Source organism: Pararge aegeria, chromosome 20 (genome assembly GCF_905163445.1).
Source record: "Pararge aegeria chromosome 20, ilParAegt1.1, whole genome shotgun sequence".
NCBI classification, from domain to species: Eukaryota; Metazoa; Arthropoda; class Insecta; order Lepidoptera; family Nymphalidae; genus Pararge; species Pararge aegeria.
The window spans coordinates 15042257-15062672 of NC_053199.1; the positions used below are offsets into that span (position 1 = coordinate 15042257).

Consider the following 20416-nt stretch of genomic DNA (forward strand, 5'->3'; position numbering starts at 1 on the left):
AGGTTTTATATAATTATTGAACTTACTGGGAGACTTAGATTTCATCAGATAATTTGTTATAAAATAATATACAATTTCCTTTGAATGAATCACTCATTTTATGTAGCCAAGTTAACTGCACTACAAGTTTATTTTAACTCATGACGATTAAATTCCCCTATCTTTTTAAATATTAATCGAAGTATTTTGGTTTGTATTACTTTCACACAGCAACTGAACCAGGATTTTTAGTGATGGGTATAGCTGATGCACAGGGGAGTGGCAAAGGCCACTTTATTAGTCGCCAACCCTACCGGCAAGTACAACTACAATAGCATACTAGTACAGTCAATGGCAGAGTTGTCTCAATAGCGTCCAGGAGAGCTTTATTATAACCGAGTTTGTTGCCGAGAGCCTGTTGCAGCCTTGGTACGAAATTCACTCGCTCGCAATCGAGCAGTCGTTTTCGAGTATCGAAATACTTCAACATCGGAGTAAAATGGATTATCTTTTTACTTAGGATCAAATTTGCCTACAATATTTAGCCTAACTGAACAAGGATTTATAGTGGTATAGCTTATTGACAGGAGAGTGGCAAAAGCCACTTTATTAGTCGTCACCCCTACCGGCAAAGACCTACTGACTAGTATTTATAGGATATGGTATCCCAATTAAAAATAGAGTTATATGGCACACCTCACGTCCCTAAAATGTGAATTAAAATTCTCAAACAAGAGCGTCAACAATTTTAAAATAACACTGCTTTAAGCGTTAGTAGTAAGCAATAGAATACATTTTGTGAATAATTAACAAAATCTAAGATTTCAGTTTTAATTTAATAGACTGTGAATTCCTCGTTGGTATAGTTGTTTCACTACAGACCACAAAGTCCTGGGTTCGAGTCCTGGGTCAGGGTCTTTTCTGTTGAAGAATTCTCAGTACATGCCCGAGAGTCCAGAGTTATGAAATTGGTGGTGTCAACCCTCATGCCTCGGAGAGCACGTTAAGCCGCCGGTCGCGGTTATTATCACTTGTGATAATAGTCGTTAATGGCTCAGTTTGTTGTGGGCTTCTTCTTAGACCGGGACGCGTTTGGAACCCTCGTAGCTTTAGTTTTAAGTTTACGAATGTGGTTATCGCCATCATCTCACTACCGTGTAATTCTTATGTACGCATCAAAAGTGCCACCTGTGGGCCTACTTGAATAAAGATATTTTTGACTTTGACTTTGACTTTAAAGCCCGCCAACACGCATTATAACAGCGTGGTGGGTCATGCTCTAAAGCGACTCTCCTGTGACGACTAGTGGGACGTTAAAAGTCTCCGGAGGATCCGAGAGCGGTAAAACTCAATCAGCTCTTCTAAATCCATCGCTAAGCTGTTACAATTTAAAGCAATATACTACTAAAAGGAATAACAAAGCAATTTAAAGTAGGTACGCTTGAATTACTAATAACAATAAGTAATCCTGACTACTGGTCCAGTCAAAGGCGGAGTTGTATGAATGAGATCTCCAAGGGCTCTGTGAAGTCGGGTTTATATTGCTGTTGCCAGGTGGGTAGCCATGGCAACGCATTGTTTCGGTATGATAAAACAATTTAAACAACCTAGTATGTAGTAGCGGTGTTTCGCACACAATCGAAACCAAAGAAAATTTAGCAATAATAAATTTTCAAATCATTCTTTCCAGGTATCAAACCTGAGAAACCACTGTGTCTGGTCGTATGAAGGGAAACAGATCAAGTTAGTCATTGGGTTTATGTATATGTGCACCATCTATCTATTTTCTGTATTTGTATTATTCACCTTTTGTTGTCTATAAGAAATCCAAAGATAAGGCCGCCAAATTGTATAAGTTGTTTTGTTATACTTTTCTTTTTTTATAACAATAATAATAATAATATACTTTATTGGGCACAAAGAAACAAGTGCAATTGTAATGGTATACGAAAAGACACATTAGTTATCAGTTAAACCGTCTTAGCAAATGTTACAACAATCTTTAGTTAAGTAAAATTTTATCGATATTATGAAAACTTCTGCCCCTTTATCTACTGATTTTATAGTTTCACAAACTTTAAAATCAGTTATTAGATTATATTAAGCTAACGGTTATTAGCGTTGTCTATCCCGTGCCCCGGAGAGTTCGTTTAAAAGAGATAATACCTAATCGATAAATAAATAAATATACTACGACAATACACACATCGCGATCTAGCCCCAAAGTAAGCGTAGCTTGTGTTATGGGTACTAAGATCACTGATGAATATTTTTATGAATTATATATACATAAATACTTAAAAAATACATATAAACACCCAGCCACTGAAAGACACTCATGTTCATCACACAAACGTGTTCCAGTTGTGGGAATCGAACCCACGGCCACGCTGCCCACTGCGCCAGTCTGCCGTCAGATAAGTACGTCATACAAAATATACAAAAAATTTAGTGTTCTAGGTACTCCCTATAGGTGATTTCTTAATAACTGTATCCAACTAAACTGATATAATTTTATTTGAAGACAGAAGAACCTAAACAAACGTTTAAAAATAAGTTTCGACAATCTGTGTTCCACAATCTGTTTGTTAGGGCTTATACATTTCGGAGTACCTATTAGTTTGCACGGAGTAAATAAAGAAACTGTGTTCTCGGGAAAGGGCTCGAAATCGGGCTAAGTCGCGGGTTAGTACAATATATAATATCGCAGTAAATAACGCTTAGGTAAGTTTTTTAATATTGAAAAATATTTATATTTATAAGTTGCCCATTGTACCTAATCTCAGACAAAGGCCCTATAACAGTTGTAATACCTATTTGCCCTTATTTTTATATTTTGTATCTGTTTACGTAATTGTTGGGAAAGTGGCTACTTATTTGTCAATGTTTAAAGAATACTTGCCAATCAATTAGCATTTTATATACTTGTTATGACAACAGTATAAATAATTATACTGCGGCAATACACATCCCCATCTAGCCCCAAAGTAAGCGTAGCTCGTTTTATGGGACTAAGATAGCTGATGAATATTTTTTCAAGTGTTATAATACACATAAATACTTATAATATACAGATAAACACCCATACACTGCAAAACATTCATGTTTATCACACCCACCTTTTTCAGTTATGGGAATCGAACCCACGGCCTTGGACTCAAAAAGCAGGCTATCGTGTATAACTTGTAAGTTCGTTGGATGAACCGCCGAAGTTGGCCGGTCATCAATTAATCACTACTTACGGAGTGTCGAGCGCTATATAATTACCTGCGAGGTGTCAACGCGGTGCTGCCGAGTGGCGGCGGCAGGGCGGGCGGAAGCTGCGTCGCACCATCCCGCCCGAGAGCGTGCGGTGGCGCCCGGTGCAGCGCACCCCACCCCTCCCCGCGCGCCCGCCCGCCACCCGCGGCCCCGCGCCCCGCGCCACGCCGAGCGCGTGCGCCCGCCGCCCGCCGGCCGGCGACTCAGTTCACTGCCGCGCCGCGACCCAGCCACACGTGCGTAGCGTCAACCGACCCACGCGGCGAAACGATCGAACGCGGCTCCACCGATATAACAACAGTGACTCGAGAGGAACCCTCTCGTAAACCGACAAGATTGCGTCGCAAGTGGAAATGCCGTCAAGTCTGTTCGGAGAGCTGGGCGGCGGTGGGCTGGTGGAGGACCAGCGCGCCTTCCAGCTCGCGCTCGAGCTTAGCATGCTGAACTTCGGAGATGCGCTGCCGTCTTCGAACCCGCTGGCGAGCCCTCTTGGGTTCGCGCCGCCGCCCGACGACCGCGCCAAGAAATCCCAGAACATGACGGAGTGCGTGCCCGTGCCCTCCTCCGAGCACGTCGCGGAGATCGTCGGCAGACAAGGTAGGCCCCGACGAACTCCAACCACCCTTATGTAAGGGCGCACGTGTCGCGCCGGCCGCGAGAGGTTATGTTCGATCACTCGCCGAATTCCAGTATAGATATTTTTTGTTTGTTTACCCGCATCGCGAGTGCCGCAACTCGCAGCTCCGCAGTCTGCACTTCGTAGCCGTAACGTTTCATGCCGTAGATCGTAGCTTTAGAACGTAGGCGAATGCAAGTACGTAGAAATCAGATAGACCGTGCATAATGAATAAATTATTGTGCAGAGTGATTTCCCATGGTGCAGGCACTCGTAAACGTGATTTCTCGGCCCCACAGTGCGGTGAGTCTACCCGAGCCGCCTGTGAAAAAACTACGAAGTTCTAATTAAAACAGGGACGAACAAAAAATTAGACCCTTAGGGATGTTGGTAGTTTTTCTCCAGAGTAGCGTAAAAAATTCCGACAAAGCGTTCGAAGCCGCCTTATCTGGGTCTAATTTTTTGAAATGTGCACCGGATTTGCGAAAAAAAACTAATTGCATGGTCGTTTGGTGAGATTCTTTGGGAGTTATTTTCTTCGCGTTAATGGCGTATTCTATAGTTGTGGTTTTTTATAACTACCTACCCTCGTATCGAATCATTAGTTCCACGCATTTTTTTTCATCTACCTTTAGCTATTTTTAGTTTTTAAGTTATTCGTGCATGCTGAGAAACAGTAGCGTCAACACATTCATATTTACTTTATTGGTTGTAATTTATAACCTACCATCTCTTGCCTTCTACTTTATACATTTTATGTTGTCCTCTATTGGATGTATGATATTGACATTTACAGTATGAACCATGATCTAAATTATTGTTATAATTTTCCTATAGTTACGAAGACGTAACTACCTACCTTCTTTGGGACTGATATTTGAAGTCCCGTCGAGGCAATTAATGTGAAAGATCAATCAAAATTAGCAGCCGTGTAAAAGAGCCTGATCAGACAAACATTTAACTAGGTACGACTGGCTTTTAATAACGTCAAATAAACATGAGGTTAAGAAATTATAAAAACTTAGATAAGTACGACAAGACAGACAGAGAGTCCTGCAACTTCTTTCCTCGCAACTCGTTTGCCGCAGCACCTATACTTAAGCTTAATAGGTAAACCTCTTGCTAATTTGTCGTCCTACCTAAACTACCGAACTGAAAAAGTTTCACTATAATCGGTTCAGTCTTACTCATAAAAAGTAGCCTAGATTACTCCTTGCCTAAAGTCCTATCTACCTACTTGTAAAAGTCCAAATTAAATTAAATACTATAAATAAAATACTTTCAGCCTTTCCAAGTAAACTGTTAAATCCCTTACGGACATTTTAACTCTTAATTGTGTCTTCATTTAAACTACCTACTTATGTTTATTAGTTAGGTAGATAAGAAACCAAATGGCAATGCGTATTTTTAAATAACCAATGTATTTGGTATTATTTCCTAATATTCACTTACAGTTTAGAGTAGGAAACATCCTTTAAGTACCACACTGCTCGCATCTGTAGTTTTGACCCACAATGCCTCTTTGTAGATTTGTGAATAGGTAGACAAAGGTAACCACTCACGATACGAGTTAAAATTTTCGTTCTTTATCATTTACCTATTTGACCTTTTATTAAACCAGTTTTTTTGTTAGCCGTAGTTTCGCATGGTTTATTAGTTTTAATTGCCAAGTTTTATCAGTCTGTTACATTTGCATTAATTATGAATCACATAGTATAGTAGATAACATATTGGAGTGTAAAACTACGTTCTGGGCCCGTACTGCTATGACTTAAAACAGTATAATCTCCAAAAGTATTTTTGTTGTGGTTTTTAATTCTAAAACAACGTCAAAGATATTATTATAAAACTGTTGTAAACGATGGTAGTAAGGGCCCAGATTTTTGGTATAAAAATGGATTTTCTGTTTCATAGTATAGTACTACATAATGGAGAATTCATTTGTTGCCGTAAACTTCTGATCCGGGTTAAAACAGACCCTTCGGCCTCTTATATGCTACCTACGTATCTTTGTGTCTAGTAGACAACCCACGTTATAAAAATCGCACATTACGGAGATTCTATTATAACTTTTAATAAATATGTACTTGCGTGCTTTAATATGCAAAAGCAACAGTATCGCTTTATAAACATTCATCACCTTCGGGAATATATTTTTCGACCTACCCTCATTAAGGAACACGGTATCCTTTCAGGTTTTAGCATTCAAAGTCAAAGTCAAATATTTCGTCATTCAAATAGGCACATAGATGGTACTTTTAATGCGTTGATTACATACAAAATGTGTACATAGTAGTGAGTAGTGATGGCGATAACTATATCGTAAACATAACACTAATGCTACGAGGTTTCCAAACGCGCCCTGGTCTAAGAAGAATCCCACAACAAACTTAGCCAGGTGTTCTTTTTGTTATCACCATCTCTCATTGTCATTTGAAAATATTTAAGAAGCAGCGTGGTTCGAGCAATATATACCAGTTTAGCGTGTTATATTAAATAGAAAAGGTTATTGCAACCAATCATCTCAAGCTTTACCTTCAGAAGATAAGCTGGTTGACAGATGATCACTCTGATGACGGAGCTATAAAAATTTATAACTCGATAAAATGTTGTTTAAAATAAGTTTGCATATGTACCTATACTGCAGAAGAAAAAAAAAATTATACTGCATTGAGAAAAGTTCGCTATTTTGTAGTGTGACCAAAAATTTGCGAGTCCTAGTACCTTTCCTATTATGTATTAAGAAGAAAGATCTATAATACTTATTACTATTGATTCTTATCAACATTTCCTACAGTTAACTAGATATTTCGAAGTATTTGTAATGTTATAAGATGTTAAATGTGTTTCTCTTCACATAAACTTTTACTATTCAGAGTTTTGTTGAAATACATGCTCAGAAAGCTTAAAAACATATACATATTTTTTATATTAGCTATGAACCTCTAAATCACCTGCGTAAAGTACAAAAATATAAATAGTATACGAAAAATTATATATACCCTGTACGTTTTGATTTAGTTATAATAACTTCCCCTCCAGAAAGGCTTGCAAAAATATATTGAAATAGTAACCTGCCTAAAAAAAAAAGAGTTAAACAGTTGAGTTGAGTTAAACACTTGCAAAGTATTATAAAGAGATTATAGGATTACTCTTATAATATTTCAACTATTGACTACGAATTGAATCAAATATTGAAACAGAAGTTACATAGTAAAAAATATAAATACTTAGTAAAAATTAATAATAAAAATTCCCGGCACGATAGTTACCTTTGCACTTGCCAATAACAAAAAAAATCTAGTCCCCGATTCTTACGAACCGAGTTGTGCTTCCTGATTCCCGCAATCCACTGCCGAGTTGGCGCCACTAGCGCGCATATCCCTTGCTTTTTAATGAGACTCGCGATAGAGGAATTGCATTCCGGTGAATGCCCTTTGACGTATGTACTCCTAGTCCCTGATGTACTTTGAGCAGCCCGTGTGCTCACTTACTGAGTTAACCGACTTCCAAAAAGGAGTACGTTATCAATTGGACGTTTAATTTGTTTCTTGGCAGTATTACTCCATAATTCCGTAACTCTGATCAGATTTTTTTTGTCAATTTATTTTGTTTTAAATTAAATAACAAGACTTATTATTTTTTAAACAAGGAGTTTTTCCTACTCAGCATAAAAAATCTGTCACAGAGTAAAAGGTATCCCATGTCAAAGTCCAACGATAAATACATCTCCAAATTACCAAATTTTATCGAAATCGAATCAGACAAATTGAATGCTTTAAATTTATAATATTAAAAGTATGGATATACAATATTATTGTCGATGTAACTCCATTTCCCCGTTACAGTAATATTTTATATACCAGATCCAGTAAAAATTTAAAGTACATGTATCAAACAAACTATCTCCTTCGAATGGAAATATTTAACTCCATTTCCCCGTTTAATATGAATAGATTTTCATTGGAAGGAGATCGTTTATTGGATCTTTGTACTTTTAATTTTTACGGGATCTGATTTAATATCTTCAAAGGTACCTATAAGTGTAATCTTCGAATGCTTTCAAAGGAAAACTGCTAAATAGGTAGCTACTATAGTGTTTTTGCTTGCGTTAAAGACTTCTTGGCACCTCTCTGTTTAAATACATGAAAGCTCACAAAGCTATACAAAGCTCGTATTACTTACTCTTCATTGTTAATTCATTAGTATGAAATGAAAACGTTAACATTGAATAATAAAAACAATAAACGTAAGTACAACTACCGATTGTTGGTACCCGATAAGCGCCGTATGTTATGAATTGTTGTAACAAAAATACTCGACGCGCAGACGGCGTAACAGAAAGCTGGAAACCTTTCCCAAGAACAATAATACAAAATTATAGGCAACATATACATATAATGTACATGTATCCGCTGCATTTCCAGCCAGCTCGTAAAAGCAAAGCAAAAAAAACGGGCCAGCCGGGACACTTGCAACCTTGTCCAAGTCGACTACCGCGGGCTTTGTTCCACCGATGCTCGTAACGGCAACGGCCCTTTATTGCGACAAGGTGCCATCTGCGGGGCGTTTCGTATTGTAATGTAGGTTATATCGCTATATTTAGGTCTTTTCATTCCGACTGCTGGTTTTGTTAGTATGTTTTAGTTTTGCGGTCTGTTATATAGATTTAGTTTCTGTCTGGTCCGCTAGTATATCACCTAAAAAAAGGTCTACAGATAAAGTACTTATGATACATACAGCATCAAAAACTCTAGCAGCCTTTTCTCTACTCGTTTTGTTTACATGCTACTAGGATCTCGAGTCAATAATAATAATCTATGAAACTAAAATTTTCAAAAAAATGCTCTTTTACGAGCATTTTTTTGAAAAAAAAATTCCCAAGATGTTCCTTAGAAATAAACTTGTTTTGGTCGCCTGGGGAAGCACAATGGAATGGTAGAAATTCAATACCCACTTAGAAATACACAAGAGCTTTTCGCGAAGGTTCATCATAAAGGAGGTTTTGCTGTCACTTAACTACCTACTTACCTGGAACTTATTGCAGACGTTCCGCTTTGAAGATAAGTTTTAGTTATGTTTTTTTTTGAGGAGACGTTGCTTAACGCACATTTAGGAAAACATCCGATTGCTGATTAAATAAAAAGTTATATCTTTTTATTTATTCAGCAACTTTCCGATTCTTAAGTTAATTGCTTTTAAATTTTTGCATCTTCAGAAGTGCGCATCATCAGCACCCGACTACGGAAAGGATAATTGATTTTAGTACTCAAACAATTTTTGTCTGTTTGTATGGTTTAAAATCTGTTACCTAAAAACAGTTGACAAGTCTAAAAAACGAGGTAGGTGTCGTACGTTATCTAGGCTTCTATAAAGTTATTACAAGTATGGCGGCTAAGGAAGACAAAAATGAAAAAAAAAAACACAAGACAAAGTTGGTATCTTGGCATTGTTCGTAGATTTGGTTTACTGTTTGAATATTGGCTTATGGGTTTTATGAAGACTCTGAGAACAAAACAATCAAGCAATCTAATATATAATAGTAAAAAATATACTACGACAACACACACATCGCCATCTAGCCCCAAAGTAAGCGTAGCTTGTGTTATGGGTACTAAGATGGCTGATGAATATTTTTAAGAATAATAAAGATAAATACTTATAATATACAGGAAAACACCCAGACACTGAATAACATTCATGTTCATCACACAAATATTTTCCAGCTGTGGGAATCGAACCCACGGCCTTGAACTCAGAAAGCAGGGTCGCTGCCCACTAGTTGGCCGTCTAAAAACCCGAACCAGTCCAGCACTGGACGTGCATCGAATAAAACAAAATCGGTCGGCCCTTGAGATTTGCATTTTATCGCGCTTTATCAAATTAACACTTTATAAAAGCTGATACAAAACGTTATTAGTTTTATATTGCCTGTAAAGTTAACAGTTACAGTCGTTTACAACTTTAAAAGTCAACTCACGAAACGGATATCGTGGCAAGTGGCAACAAAATCGCAAATTCCTCAGGTTTCGCTTTAAAATTCTTCTCAAAACATAATTACGACCTTATCCACGCATATAATATGACATGAATGTAAAATAAGGACATCCTTCGATCCATCCTCGACTAGTTTCACTACAAATTTGGACCTTATTCCCCTGGAATAGAACGACGAGCAAAATCGTGTCTGTTTATAACTTTATACAAACGACATGTGTTTGAGACAACGCAATATACCAAAAGGAGGTTGTTTAAAATTCTCGCGTTTACGCGCGGACACGCCGTGACGTCACGTCCGGTCTTCAACTACCCGCAGCAGGTCTATCGATAACGTCGATTGCCGATATACGATTGTCTCGATGTCGATCGAACCTCCTGTCGGCACTTTTGTTGTTTTGATTTGTAGTGGCGAGACGTGCCTTGTTTTGCATCTTGTGAATTCGGTGGAGGACAATCGCTTTACTTTAAAACCACGATAATAACGACATTAAAGTCTGGGTATCTTACGCGCTTTGAATTGATTAGCATAATTTGGCCGGAATTTGAATTATGTTGTTGGACACAAACCGTTCCCGATCTACGATATGGTACCTATGGATGTGTAACTCATCCCCGTCCGTCACGATCCGGTTTTAGTGACGAGTCGCTAGGACCGGTTCCACATCAATGACTGCCAACCCCTCTCCAGGCCTCTGTTTACTTCAACGCTTGATAGTCATGTTTTTGTACACAATAAACTCTCGATTTTAACGTTACCCGTGCGTTTCGTCGTTGTACAGGTACCTACTTAACTTGCCTGGGAAAAAAACACCACTTTAAAGTTGAACCTATGTAACTTAAAGGTGAATAATATATTAGGTTCCTACCTATGTGCTAGTAGATAACAAAGGCTAAGCAACGAAAGAGAAAACAATCTAGTAAATCACACGTATGAAGAGCTTATACCAAGATCGCAACATTGGCTAGGCGGTGAGAGGAAATCGACGAGATTCGCAATGTACTCTAACTAGTCGGCGTGCGTTCCGGTCGACGCCACCAGTCAGGGTCAAGGCTTCGGCTCCTGCTCACTTATACACGCCTGGTACACGCGGGTTCGCCGCCCGTCTTGCTCTCTCCGTAACGAACGGAAATGGAGCGATACGAAAAGCGAACTTGATAAACAACAGACATTTATTATGCAAATGGTAGGAAAACATAGGCCTAACCTACATAGGTAGTTCCATATCATATTATGACGTAACAATAATTTATGACTTTACCCGGCTGTCGTAAGTTTTTCAGACCAAGGCTCAGAATAACCAAAGCATTATTTTTTAAGTTCGAATCGAATAATGATCTAGCTTGGGCAAAGATCTCACTCTAGTCATCATATTCTTTGATCGCACAATCGGAAAAATTAATTTATATTTAAAAGCAGCTGCAATGTCCTGACTCATTTTGATAGTTTTAAATAAGCTAAGCGTTTCATAGCAAATTTATGAAACATAAAAATATGCCTACATTTGAATAAGAACATTTCTAATTTCCGATAAGCATAATCATACATAGTTAATTTAAAACTCGTAAACGTAGGATCAAAGGGGTCACTGAATTGCTTGTTAAACTGCCAGAGTGCTATTACTTTAACAAGATTACACAAATCTCTATCCGCCGACAGTTTTTGAATGAAACTACCTCGACGTAAAAAATAGAAGAGCATATTATGTCCTCGGAGGATACGTCCCGAAATTCCACGACCCCGTTTTTTATGTAACTTGACAGATGCATTCTGGGACGCCGCTAACCGCATCTTGCGTCCTTATCGCGCTCACTAAATTAGATCTATGGTTATGTATGAACGCAGACGATTTTAGGAGATATTTTTAAGGTTGAGGTTTACCATATCGCGCCGTCTCTTTCGCTCGCCGGTTCCCGTAGCGGTGGCGCCAAGCGGCTCCGGGAACTAGTAACTCGCTTCTGTTTGTATTGTAGGTGCATTCAAACATTGGAACATTTTGTTTCTATAAACAAATATGATCCTCGGTGCAGTCACGAGGGCAGCGTACGAGACGCGATCATAGCGAGTTGCAAAAGAATATCGTGACGTCACAGTGAGCTGGCACCCCCACGTCTGCGAAACTTAGGGACCCTAATGAATGACTTCCTAATTGCCGCGGTAGCACGAATAAACCCGTAATCCGGCGCGAAAGGCGCTGCTCCGTTTAATTATGGACCTAGAGCCCTTTCGCTTCTGAGTTCGAAATCGAATGTCGGACGCCTCGGTACGTGTACTTGTGGACGGCAACGATTATTTATGGTACAGTTATTGAGTCTTAAGCGTCGGGAGTCGGTGATGGGGAATGGAGTCTAATGCTTTTGGGTTTGATGCTATTGTTGCTTGTGCAAGGTTCGCTGAGGAGCTATTTTGTTTGCCGGCACGAGCTCGAGTTGTAGGGCGACAAGTCGATATGCTTTCCGCACTAATGTTGACAACAATCCATCTCGGAGTGTCAGGCGCCGCCGCGAATTAGACTCACTCCCATTTCGATTTACTCCTCATCCTCGTAATAAGCGCCCAGCGTCCGTCCCGCGGGCCTCCTCCATTATTGCGTCCACTGGAACTATGCAAGCAATTCTGCACGAGTTAATTTATTTGTCGCGATGTACATTATATTGTATGGAAAAAGTCGTTCGTTTTTCTTATAAAGCTTAATGACAGGATACGACGCTGCCGAGTCAAAGTCCTCAGACGCAGATGTGCGAAATGTTGTCGTTAAGAATGTACCCGATCTATCGGACACATGTGTCTGTATCCTTGTCCATATTTTGCTTCCATACATCGACAATTGACATTCAACAAAAGTGGATCTTGTCTTGCCATTCGTTAAGTTTAACAATCATAGTACTTATTTGAGCATAGTGTTTTTAACAAATAGTACTAGCGGTCCCACGCGACTTCGTCCGCGTATAGTTCATCCTTAAAAGCTAACAACTTTGTCAAACATGATTTTATCGAACTTCAACCGTTTACGCAGCGCACGCAGTGGTTTTCACAATGTTTTTGACGAAGATGGCATAAAATGGAATAATCCTTCCCATTTATAAGTTCTACAAAAATTTACGGGCAAGGCTTTTGTCCTTGTACGAAGTGCACTCCACTGCTTTATGGGTGCTACGCCCCTATTGTTCTTAGCCTATGGCTTTCATCGGTAAATGGGCTATCCAACACTTGAAACTATTTTTCAAATCAGACCAGTAGTTCCTGAGATCATCGCGTTCAAGTAAACAAACAAACTTTATATATTAGTATAAGACTAGACCTCTAGAGCCGATTACCACTTCGACGCAAAATATCATCTTTTAAGAGTAGACCAATCCTGTATCCATAGGTCTGATCAGCAATTTGAAGTACGAAATGCTGTTGTCAGTGACAGTAATTATTTTGATGCTATATTATTATTTTGATTGCTCACTTTTCACACATATTTTTAGTAGGCCCAAAGCATTAAAAGTCAAAGCCTCTATTCCAGTTGGGACTTGACATTGTTAGGTCATGTGTATTTTCTTCTAAAGAATTCCCAATACCAGAGTTAGGAAATTGGCGGTGTACCCTTGCTTGCGATAGTATTAGAAGTAATATAGGATACATTTTATCCCGACAATAAGCTCGGTTCCTTTGGGAGAGGGGATGAGTGTTTAACGATTTTACACCATAACTCCGACAAATTATAACCGATTTCAATAATTATTTTTGAACTATAGAGGTTATAATATGCGTTTAATTTTGCCCAACCTGTGGTTAGAGATAGAGGAAAGCGAACTACTCAGCGGACAGCAGCAAACCCCTCATTTAAGGCTTAGCGATACTAAATACTTTAATTTTTTTTAAACTACAACTAAATTGAACGCCACATCAAAAAACAAAATCAAACGCAGAAAAAGACGCGGGCAACAGATAGTGTTAATATAAAAATGCGGTTCAGTTATATATAGAATTACGTTAACGTGTCTCCGTAAATAAACAGGTATTTGACATATTCACAATACTTGATATCGTTAAGTTTAGGTTAACATCTGCGTGTAACCGCCGCTCAACCGTTTCTTACAACCGCCGAGTCGCACCTGCCGGGCCCTTTACAGTAAGTGTCTTCAATTTATCGATAGCAGAACCACCTTCGGGCTAATGGATCAATTTGGTGTCAATGTTAAAGGAGTTTTAACTGTAAAGTATAATCGGGTGGTTCTACACAAGATGGATACATTTTGATACTAAGTCCTCACTTCCTGATATTATTTAGCTCTGCTTGTTTGTCCTTCCTTTACGCCCTAACTAAAAATTAAGAACGTACAGAAACCGTGTACGCGACTAATATTGAAGCATCAAAAACCACTTCACTTTGGAAAGATTTCTCGAACAAACGGTTTGTCACTTCATACCATTTAGCAGTTGACAGTAATTATTTTACCTCTAATGCTCTTAGCATTCACCATAAAATGGGAAAATGAGTGTCAGGGTGTTTATCTTAATATCATTCATAGAAATTCATCAGTAATCGTAGTACACATAACACAAGCTTGTCGTAGAATATTTATTTATTTATTACTAGCGTACCCAGCCCGCTTCGCCGGGCTAGATTTTGCTTTATTTTATTTAAACAATAAACTTACATCATGAAATTTTTAATTTAAGTCTCATAATAAATTAAATCATTTATTTCTCTCCGTATTCATTCTCTTCTATTCTCTTCTCGAGCCGGTGAAAATCATTATCTACACCCACGTACACCCAACAATAGAATATCATCATAGTAAATAAAAGCTGTATTTGACAGTTTGACAGTTCAAAAATAGGAGTGCTCCGATCGTCACCATCAGTGCCATCCGGAGATTTCCTGAAAGTTTCATTGAAATCGGTCCAGCCGTTTCGGAGCCTATACGGAACATACCCACACACTTTCTCTTTTATATACGAGTATATAGAGAAGATATCAAGTGAAAGAGGGTTTGCTAGGAAGAATGTACAAACTTTGTATTAAATTGATTTTACATTAGCAAAGTTTGCAAAAGTTTTAATGTTTTTTTGTTGTAGAATAGTCCTGTTATTCATTTTTAATTTGCATTAACTCTTAGCTGTTAAAATGTTATCACAGATTACATTTGATTGCTTGTTATCGGTACTGATAGAGCTTTAAGCGGATTATTACGGATTTTTATTACAGAGCTCAGAATCAAGATCGCTTAAGTAAACTTTTTTTTTTCTTCGTTTCCTGGGATCTTAGTTGTCTTTTTGCAATTTTAAGAAACCTTCGACGAAAAATGATTCCGCAACGCTTTTTGGTTACCCGTAACGTAAAGCTACACTGTATTAACTTTTTACGCTAAGGTTGCCTGTGTTAAATCACTTTTAAGTGATAAGGCCCCGCCTTTCCACCTTTCACTTGAAATCTATTTACTTTGTCTTTGTTTTTCATATAGTTTTTCTGCAATAAAGTTATCTGTCTAAGAAGTTATTGAGATGATGCGAAATACCGCAAATAAATTGTTTGTATTTTTAGTAAAACAAAGTCAAAAGGCAAAGTCGTTGTCATCAGCTAGTCAAGCATAAACATTGAGAGATATCTTTATTTACCGTTATTATTCTAAAAAAGTTAAAAATCGAATTACAGTAAATGCAAAACCAGCATAAAATTCTTGGTCATTCGAAGGCAAATGTCTTAACTTTCTCACAAGTGAATATGTTTTTATTAATCAACCGCGTAATTAGGCTTTTTTGCTGTAGGTAATTGTGGACTGAAGATATTTAATATGTTTTTTTGCATTGCATTTGTGCATTGCAAAATGTACAATGAAAAACAATCTCACACAAATAAATATCGATTTGTAACTAGCGAAAACTTGTATTTCATTAACGACTTGGAAGTTTACGAACTATTTTGAGTTTTAATTAATTAGATATACCGTTCTACTGGTCATTAATGTTTCATTAGCATCTGCAGCCTATTTACGTCACATTGCTGGTCATAGGCGTCGTCATTAATAGGAGACACGGTTTTAGACCTTAGACCCACCACGCTGCCAATGTGGGTTGGTGGTTTCATGTGCCACAATTACCTTCTGCGATATTATTGCTTCGATTTAGGAACATTTCTAATTTGTAGTAGTAATGACCAGCAAGTTTCGATAAATAAATTATACATTTTTAAATTAAATTGACTCACTAACCAAACTTTATAATATAGCTTCGATTAAGTACCTCCTTTGTTTATCCAGCTTAAATACAGAATGAGAAAACTTGCGAGTGTCAAAACTAGAGGCATAAACCACTGTATGTTTTGATTACGTTTACTTAGGAATTAGATTTCTTCACAGCTTCAAGGGAATCCAGATTTGTGCATTCAATATTTATTTCAACTTTATATCTTCACGCCTGCTTGAGAACAAGGGCACAAGGACAGAAAGACAGACGAACAGACATTGAACCATTTGAGTTACGGAACCCCAAACATAAGTAATAAAATACATAAATATGTAGATATATTACGCCAATATAAGCGTCGCCATCTAGCCCCAAAGTAAGCATAGCTTGTGATATCGGTACTAACATGAGTACAACGAATATTTTTATCAATATAATACACATAAATACTTATAATATACGACACCCAGAGATTGAAAAACATTCATGTTCATCACACACATTTTCCAGTAGTGGGAATCGAACCCACGGCCTGGGACTCAGAAAGCAGGATCGCCGATCTATTTCGCCGTGTCACAATAATTCATAACATGGGGTCTTACCCACCTACTTCCGTATAATTCATGTGAGTTAACATTCACCAGTTCGCCATACGCAATGTAAAACACCTGGTGGTCTTTTATTTGACCTACATGCTTAATCCATTGTAAATTAAATTACTTCCTACATTCGTGTTTTAAATTACAGCTCGGTTTTTTTTGTTATTAGTTTAACTTGTTCTCCTTGTTTTATAGATTTGGATAGCTAACCGATACGCGTATTTTTTTTTTGGGTGATAACTGTAGGTATTTAATATTAATAACCTGCATATAGTATATAACTTATAAATTAAACCCGGAATTATACTTTAGAGGCTTTAGTGTCACTGAAAAGCTAATAGTTTTTGAGAAAACCATTGCCATAGTTTTTATGTTTTCATGTTTCATGCAAAAGTGAAATCAATTGAATCCTGTCACATTATTAGGAACGCGTCGCGTAGCGCACGTGTCGGTATTTTATCTTCAATTGGGTTGTCATAAGTAAACACCTAGAATGTTTTGAGTTAGTTTGGAAAAAAATTGATTTGTTATTTTACAGCGTAAAATACATTTATGCACCCTTCAACATTATTTCGTAATTCGGTAACACATAAAATTAAAAAAAAAAAAAAACAAAAAACATCCGAAACAAGTCTTTCATCTACCCTAAGTTTCATAGAAAAACAGTAGGTAGTGTTAAGACAGATGAATATTGGTGTTTTACATAGAGATTTTAAGTCTCCAAATTAAGACTTCAAAATGTATATTTAAATATCAAAGCCGTTTTATCAACTCTCAGTTAACAAAAGTCACATTAATACGAGGGCCTAGTTATACCCTTGTCTGCTTGAACTGTTGCTCGAAAACATAATAAAATGTCGTTAAAAAGGGCAGCAGCGGGTGTGGTGCGACAGCTGGCAGTTCCGTTGCCGAACATCGCGCGTGAGAATCGGTTTACTGGGGTGTTTGTAACGTTTGACTTTGTACTCATAGGTATCTTTTATATGCCTATGTGTACTACAATGGCACTAGTGGCCACTAAAGTACATTTTTTCAGTATTACAAAGCGGGACTATTACAAAGCCTCCACGTATGCCTATCTGTTTTTTAAAAGTAAATATAGAAACCTGACTTTGTAATACAACTAAAAAGTAAGAAATAAATATTTTCTACAACATTTTTAAGTCGGTGCGAAGTAAAATTAAGTAAGTACAAACTTTAAAATTAAAATACAACCGAATTGATAACCTCTCCTTTTTGTAAGTCGGTTAAAAAAATAATCTAGTTTTGTATGGCATGCCAACAATGCAAATTGACAATAACCTAAATATCGACAAATAATATTAACTGAGTGAAAGGCATATTGGTCAGGTTAATATTGTCTGTGTATAGGTATATTAAAATGGCTTGTTATTTTTTTATTTAAAGAATTGTTAAAATCAAATCGGGTAATAAGTTTTTGAGGTTATCTATTATATACATACAAAAAATCAAGTCATCCCCCTGTAGTATAAAAAGTAAAGATTTTTTTTTTTTAATATAAAGGGATCAATAACAAAGTTACGAGTAAAGGCTTAATTTAAAAATGTACATAGGTAAATATCCTTTGGAAGTACTACAAAAGATATATTAACAAAATATAAAATGACCTTAAAACAAAAAAAAAACCTTGTTTCACCATAGCCGTTTCCTACATTACTGCATTCGTAATTACGTACGCGTGAAATAATAAGAACAATAAATAATATTTATATTGTAATTATTGGGTTACGTGCGGATTTTATGACTTTGATCACTAGTCGTCACGACAAACGACACTGTTGCCCTCAGTAAAGGTTTCCAATTTAACAGACGTCAAAGCGACGTTAACGTAAATCTTTCATTTTAAAATAGACAGTCAACCGTTATTATTTGACATCTTTGTGCATGCGAGATAAATGAAACACAACTGTCAAATGTTTTTAATCGACTCCTTTCGAAGGGTAATCAATTCTAATGTTAATTTTTAATGTGTTCGGGCATAATTTTGTCATTTCTAGACGGATTTGCAAAACTTATTTCATTCGAAACAGTTCCATATAAATTTCATACGAAGAGTTGCGGAGACAAGCAACGGAATTAAAAATAAAATATTACAAATCAACGGAGATTTTTGCCATCGTATAGTTTAAATGTAGGAATACAAAAAAAATATACTTTTTAGTAGGTAATAATATTTATTTAGTCCACCAATCCGCACAGGGCCTGCGTGGTGGACTACGGCCAACACCCCTAACCCTAAACCCTTAATATTGTGGGAGGAGACTCGTGCTCTGTAGGGGGCTAGTAATGGGTTGATATGGTGATGATGATGTTGATGAACATTTAATTCAGATTCAGTCTGTTTTTTTTGTTATTTTTTTTTTTTGTTCATCTTTGTGAACTGTTCTCTTTTCTGTACACTCCATAAACCGAAACGACCCTTAGTTTCTGGTTGCTCTCAGCCTTCAGGATATAAAATAATACGCAATTGGTATGTGACAACCAAATGGTATGTGACTCAAGGCCTGTGACGTCATCGTAGGTATATGTTATATGCCAGTAGACGTAGGTATTACTGTATCACGCCGCGGATGCAAGGTTATCAATCCGTTATCGCTTTGGCGGAAACGTGTAACTAATTGTTCCTGGGATTCTTGAGGAACCGTACTAGCACAATACCTAATGTTTTATTGCTCCCAATACGACTACTTTGCGTAACGCGTATAAAACACGTGCGATACCGTTTGAAGTAGAAAAAAGTGTACAGAAAAAATGTTGCAGTTGTGTGACTATTAAACATTAACAGAATTAGATTTATAAAATCCACCACAAATAATGTCAATCGTTAAAAAAATTTAAATTTTAATATTCAAATTCATTTATTTTAAGTAGGCCTACTTTATAAGCACTTTTGAAACGTCAAGTATGCATGTTTGTGTGACTCTACCACCGGTTCGGAAAGCAGATTCTACCGAGAAGAGCCGGCAAGAAACTTGCGGGAGATGAGAGCGAGGCTGGCTGCTTCCATTCTACCTTGTCATTGAGGAATTCATCAAATGTATAGTAACCTCGCTGTACTAGATGCGTTTTTACACATTTTTTAAATGTATGCATTGGTAGGTCAAGAATTTCCTTAAAATAAAGGGAGAACATGTCTTTGTTAAATAATAATGCCACACATTATTATAATTTAGCTGAGCTAATATATGATCGTTCTTAACTCCGTAATAGCAGTAGCGACGAGATGCATTATTTTCATTAATTATCAATAATTTTAATAACAAAACTTTTTCAAGAATTATGCTGTGAATTAATAGCCTTTGATATTGCCTATTAACACCACACTACGACCGTTAGGAGTCAAACACCATGCGGGCGATGTGACACGGTAGGCCGTAATTTTTTTATTTCTTTATGGGACGTTGAAGTTGCACGCGAAGAAAGCCGCGTGGAACCTTAATTTTTAATTTTTATAAACACTCAACACTCTCAAGAATTCTGCAATCAAGTAGCCTAAAAAGTATTAATAACACGCTAAGACTCTCTATTTATTTATTGATTTATTAAAAGACGGGTGAAAGGCGGGCAATGCGATGCGGTAGATCATAGAATAAAAGTTACTTCGAATTTGTACACGGACAAAGTCACATGGAACCGCTAGTATTCATATATGAATTACCAATAAAGCTGAGAAGCTAAAGTTCTATAAAATAATTCGCTACTTGCGGGATGATCCCTGCTTGAGTATGGCAGCGATTTAAATAAATTGTTTTTTGATTATAAGAG

The 20416-nt window shown here is 37.2% G+C and overlaps 1 protein-coding gene across 1 annotated transcript in view; it reads left to right on the plus strand.

The window, feature by feature from the left end:
• Window positions 1–3461: 3461 nt before the first annotated feature.
• Window positions 3462–20416, plus strand: part of LOC120632768 (RNA-binding protein MEX3B) — an 84869-nt gene continuing 67914 nt past the window's right edge. Inside the window, exon 1 of the mRNA XM_039902765.1 lies at window positions 3462–3837. Within this exon, the coding sequence (XP_039758699.1) occupies window positions 3594–3837 (244 nt within the window). The 5' untranslated portion in view covers window positions 3462–3593. The remainder of the gene's footprint in view (window positions 3838–20416) is intronic.